The following is a 5601-nucleotide window of genomic DNA, read 5'->3' on the forward strand; positions in this document are numbered from 1 at the left end:
CTGAAATCTGCAGTAGCAGAGCATGATCTTTTGAGGATCAGGAATTAAAGGGCACAGGAGAGAGCAGCTGTACCTCAGTGCCTGCTGCCAGGGCACCTCTCCACCTGGGAGCTGTCACTGCTCTGCTAAAGTTAGGCCCTTTCTGGCATGGGGAACCCACGGTTCTGCGGTGCTTATAGACAGAGAAGTGGAAAGGGCCCCTGCCATGACCACCACATCTTGTTGCAATGAAAGCCAGCTATGTACAGACATGATCATGCTCACCTGCATGCAAATCTGTACACACCATGTGTTCAAAGACATCTATCATACACATAAGTGCACCCGTCAAGCAAAAATGCTTACACATTACCATCTGTGGATTCAACTAGACACAACCCTGGCAGGGCTGGAGCATCACAGTGTACCTCAAGGCCCAAAACATGGATTGTCTGGGAATCCTCAGACATGGCCTAGAAAGCGAGGGAAGCCAAGCAGCCTGGGAAATCTCTCCCAAGGATGGTGTTAGAAAGAGAAATGTTGAAACTTGGGACTGCAGTCTATCTACCTGGGAAGAGAAAGACCAGTAACAATCAGAGAGGGAAGATGATATGAAACATCTTCACATATGGGAAGCCCCTGAGTGTCTGGTCAAGGATTACAGGGCTTAGAGAAGCTTGGTCTTTCCTGCAAATGAGGCTGAAAACCCCCCGGAAGTGCACCAAGCCAGTGTCCCTAGCCAGTACAGGACCCCTCTAGCAACTGGTTTGAGTGTTCTGCCTGCAATGACATGCGCCTGCCCCAGAAATTTTAGGAACCTCCATTTTAACTCTCAAAACAAGTATCCATGAGGGAATGAGCATGGTATAAACAAAGAAATTAAAAGACACCAGGAAACTGAAACACAGCCTGGGATAGCTTACATTTCAGAAGAGCTTCTCACAAAATTATTAACCCTACCAGGGCTACCTCTGGACCTGGGACAATGCAAGACCAGTATTAAAGCCAATGCAAATCTTTGGTCTCTCATCCACTTCATTTTTATGCTGCTTCTTCTTGGGAACCAGGTAAGTCCAAAGTCCCTTCTCCTTCTCATACTCCTACAGGATGAAGCCATGTCTCAACAGACATGTTGGATAATATCTGCTCTGTCCTATGCTGGGGCTTGGTGCTGTCCATCTTGCGAGGGGAGGCAGGGAAAACACCTAGCCTGGAAAAAGGCTTGGGGTGGGCTGAGGGGACTCTTAGGCTCTTGGCTAGGAAAAAGCTTTCCTGGGTCTGGTTCTCTTTGCACGGTGCCTAAGGGGAGAGACAAGGAGGTGCGTGGGCCTCTCTGCACAACCTCCGGCTCGCCACTCAGCACATGCGTTGGCTCCCTTGTGTTGGGTGGACAGGTTACAGGTCACGCACCACCGTGCCCCTTACTGCCCTCTTTCCCAGGTTCACCTCCAGCCCTACGAGACATGTCCTGCTACAACCAGTGCGTGCCCTGCCAGCCATGCCAGCCCTGTGGCCCAATCCTGCTGGCCAACAGCTGCAATGAGCCCTGTTTCAGGCAGTGCCAGAGCTCCACCGTCGTCATCGAGCCCTCCCCTGTGGTGGTGACCCTGCCCGGACCCATCCTCAGCTCCTTCCCATAGAACACCGTTGTGGGATCCTCCACCTCTGCTGCTGTTGGCATCATCCTCAGCTCTCAGGGAGTGCCCATCTCCTCCGGAGGCTTTGATCTCTCCTGCACTACCAGCTGCTACTGTGGCAGAACATGCCTCCCCTGCTAAAGCCACTGGTGATTTCACACGTAAGGACCCCCAAGAAGCTAGAAGATTATGCTGATCAGAGAACCATGAGTGATCGGTCAACACTTTCAGAGCATCCATGTTTACACCTGCAAAGGAAGGCAGGAGGAGGCACACCTGGGCTCTCTGAAAACATGGCCCATGTATAACTTCTCTGCTTCTCTCTCTTTTTTCTCTCTATTTTCCTCAGTTGTCTCCTGCTCCCCAGGGCCATGCATTTTTCGAAAACCAACCCTGGAGGTATCTGCTGCCCCCTTCCATTTGTGGTGTAGGCCGTGGAACATTTTTTTGGAACTCCACCCTGGCTTCAGGGCAAAGGTTTTTGGATGATCTGGTGCTCCTTGCATCAGAGCGTCCACTTGTTTACCTCATTTCCCTCTTTCATATCATTAAATTCTGCTGCAATGCAACCTGAGCTTCTGTGTGGTGCTTCCCTTTCAGGAAGTTCTTACAAGCTACACAAGTACAGAAGCATTGTTCTGGTCAAATCACATGACATAAGGGCACATGGGCACGCTTCACTATTCTGAGAGGAAGGAGGGGTTGGGGCACACTGCACTGAGTAGCTTTGTGCAGTGTCCCTTGGACCTGAGGAAGATGATGCCATCTGCCCAAACAACTGCAGCCATCAGGGAATGCCTTGTTGCATCTCTGCCCAGAAATGTCTCCTCAGGCTTGGAGTACATCCTGCAGATGGGAAGCCTGTCCTCTACTGACCTCTAAAGGGGGTCTGGGGGCCTGCAGGAAGCCATGAAGGAAGTCAACAGTTACAGAGGGTGTTGGGGAAGGCAGTTTCTCTTGCTCTGAGTGAAGACAGGTTGAAGAAGTAGGCTCAGACAGAAGATTTCCCTGAAAGAACAGCAGGAATGGGATTGGGTGAATAGCTTCAGGAACAGCCCCCCAGAAAGAACATGGCCAGCTGCCAATGGGCACAGACAGGGACAAGGTCCCCATGCAACACCATGATCACCTGGTGCAGTGCCTGGCTTCATCCAGCTGTTGCACAGACAGGCAGGTCATTCACAAGTTAGTCTTGGCCAGGTCACAGTAAACCACACACTCCAGTACTGATTACATGTGAACCCAACACCCCCATGGGTCAAGGCAGATCCAGTACCACAATGAGCTCCCAAACTCTCTGGTACCGGAGGTTTCCCAAGTATAGAGTAGTTTACTTTGGGAACAGACCCTCTAAGACTTCATCAGTGCCAGGACTCAGTTCTGATCCTGAAAGGCCCAGTGTGAGAGTAGATCCCTCTACCTCACCCAGGATGTGGTTGTTACTGTGGGACATGCTTCTGCACTCAGCAGCATCTGTGAGTTGTCTCTTTTGGGCAGCTTAGGTTCAAAAGTGATCTCACTAGTTTTGACTGCTGTTCTTGGGCACTGCTTGAAACAACAGCCCCGGCACATCAGAGTAATTGAGCTGGAAGAGTCTCAGAGAGAAGACTGTAGCTATCCAGGCCTAGGGCTGGTGGAAGTCAACTTACTCTGGGCAGGAAGCTGAAACCAAGCCAGAAGGTCTTTGACTCTGCATTGAGGTCCCTAATCTACATCCTGGCCTATCCTGTGGAGAGTAAATATTTTCTCACCACCCAAGGGCAAAGAGGTAATGACCCTCTCCAGGGCACAAAGTTGCCAATGGTACCCATTCTGCTGTGTCTTTCCTATCTACCCTTTTTCTGCGTCTTTCCTCAGCAGAGCTGTGCCTTACACCACAACTCATTCAAGGCCAAGGGCAGGAGTGGTTCCCAGAGAGGAGCCTGGAGGTGTGCACATCCAATGTTTCCTGCCTGTTCACACCACCAGAAAATCAACCTGTGGTCGGGGGCTGCAGGTTGAGTCCAAACATTACTGAAAAAACTTCCATTTCATTAATTCAGAAGAGGTCGAATTAATCTAACGTGGCCAGCATTATATGTTTTTCCTGTGAATTTAAATACGGCAGATTGGGATTAGCTCAACTGTTACATTAGTGATTCAACATCCAAAAACTAAATCCACAAGTCCCCAGGTCCTAAGGCACTAGAAAGCATCCCAGTAACCATTGTGGGCTGTGGTCTACCGTCTCTGGAAATTCAAAATATGTGCTCGCTACAAACCCATGCATGAATTCCCCATTTTGCAGCATTACTTCACAATTTATTTCCAGTGCTGAGCTGATGGCAACAGGGCATCGTGTTGTGGAGGCACCATAGGAAGTCGATCTTTCCACAGTCCCATGACCCTGTCTCCACACAGATTACACAATGGATTCAAGTCTTTGGCTCACTTCTGTTATTAATGTTCGTGTCATGGCATCTGTTCACTTCTGTTTTTCACGTCCACTGAGTCTGTGGTAAGGTCATACGGCTTCATTATCAATGACCACATCTAGGTATTCTTTCTTATTACACTTGAAAATATCTTTCTTATTACACTTGAAAATATCTTTCTTAGACCTCCTCCCTCCTCTCAAGGTGATGATTAAAACGCTGCACTCCTGAAGAATTCATGATCCCCTGGGTGCAGACAACAAATTCCTGAATCACAGAATCACAGAATCACAGAATAGTAGGGGTTGGAAGGGACCTCTGGGGGTCATCTAGTCCAACCCTCCTGCCGAAGCAGGGTCACCTACAGCAAGCTGCACAGGACCTTGTCCAGGCGGGTCTTGAATATCTCCAGAGAAGGAGACTCCACAACTGCCCTGGGCAGCCTGTTCCAGTGCTCCATCACCCTCAGAGGGAAGAAGTTCTTCCTCATGTTCAGACGGAACTTCCTGTGCCTCAGTTTGTGCCCATTGCCCCTTGTCCTGTCACTGGGCACCACTGAAAAGAGCTTGGCCCCATCCTCCTGACACCCACCCTTCAGATATTTGTAAGCATTTATACGGTCCCCTTGCAGCCTTCTCTTCTTCAGGCTGAACAAGCCCAGTTCCCTCAACCTCTCCTCGTAGGGCAGATGTTCCAGTCCCCTCATCATCCTCGTAGCCCTCCGCTGGACTCTCTCCAGTAGCTCTTCATCTTTCTTGAACTGGGGAGCCCAGAACTGGACACAGTACTCTAGATGAGGCCTCACTAGGGCAGTGTAGAGGGGAAGGAGAAACCTCTCGTCCTGCTGGCCACACTCTTTTTGATGCACCCCAGGATCCCATTGGCTTTCTTGGCAGCCAGGGCACACTGCTGGCTCATGGTTAACCTGTCATCCACCAGGACACCCAGGTCCCTCTCCGCAGAGCTGCTCACCAGCAGGTCCGCCCCAAGCTTGTACAGATGCATGGGGTTGTTCCTCCCCAGGTGCAGGACCCTGCATTTGCCTTTGTTGAACCTCATCAGGTTCCTCTCTGCCCAGCTTTCCAGCCTGTCCAGGTCACGCTGAATGGCAGCACAGCCTTCCGGTGTGTCTACCACATCTCCCAGTTTGGTGTCATCAGCAAACTTGCTGAGGGTACATTCTAACTCTTCATCCAGGTCGTTGATGAAGAAGTTAAACAAGGCTGGGCCCAGTACTGACCCCTGAGGGACACCACAAGTTACCAGCCTCCAACTAGACTCAGCGCCGCTGACGACAACCCTCTGAGTTCTGCCATTCAGCCAGTTCTCAATCCACTTCACCGACCACTCATCCAGCCCACACTTCCTGAGCTTCCCTAGGAGGATGTCATGGGAGACTGTGTCGAAAGCCTTGCTGAAGTCTAGGTAGACAACATCCACGACCCTCCCTTCGTCTACCCAGCCAGTCATGTCATTGTAGAAAGTTATCAGATTGGTCAAGCATGATTTCCCCTTGGTGAATCCACGCTGACTACTCCTGATAACCTTCTTTTCTTCCACTTGCTTGATGA

The 5601-nt window shown here is 50.4% G+C and overlaps 1 protein-coding gene across 1 annotated transcript; it reads left to right on the plus strand.

Annotated features, from left to right (window-relative positions):
• Positions 1-1037: 1037 nt before the first annotated feature.
• Positions 1038-1757, plus strand: LOC104331300 (feather keratin Cos1-1/Cos1-3/Cos2-1). Its single transcript, XM_009936592.2, is given in 2 exon segments — positions 1038-1046; positions 1420-1757. A coding segment is annotated over 1 exon segment (315 nt). The 5' UTR covers positions 1038-1046; positions 1420-1442.
• The last annotated feature ends 3844 nt before the right edge of the window (positions 1758-5601 follow it).

The sequence above is a fragment of the Opisthocomus hoazin genome, chromosome 26, assembly GCF_030867145.1.
Source record: "Opisthocomus hoazin isolate bOpiHoa1 chromosome 26, bOpiHoa1.hap1, whole genome shotgun sequence".
NCBI lineage: Eukaryota > Metazoa > Chordata > Aves > Opisthocomiformes > Opisthocomidae > Opisthocomus > Opisthocomus hoazin.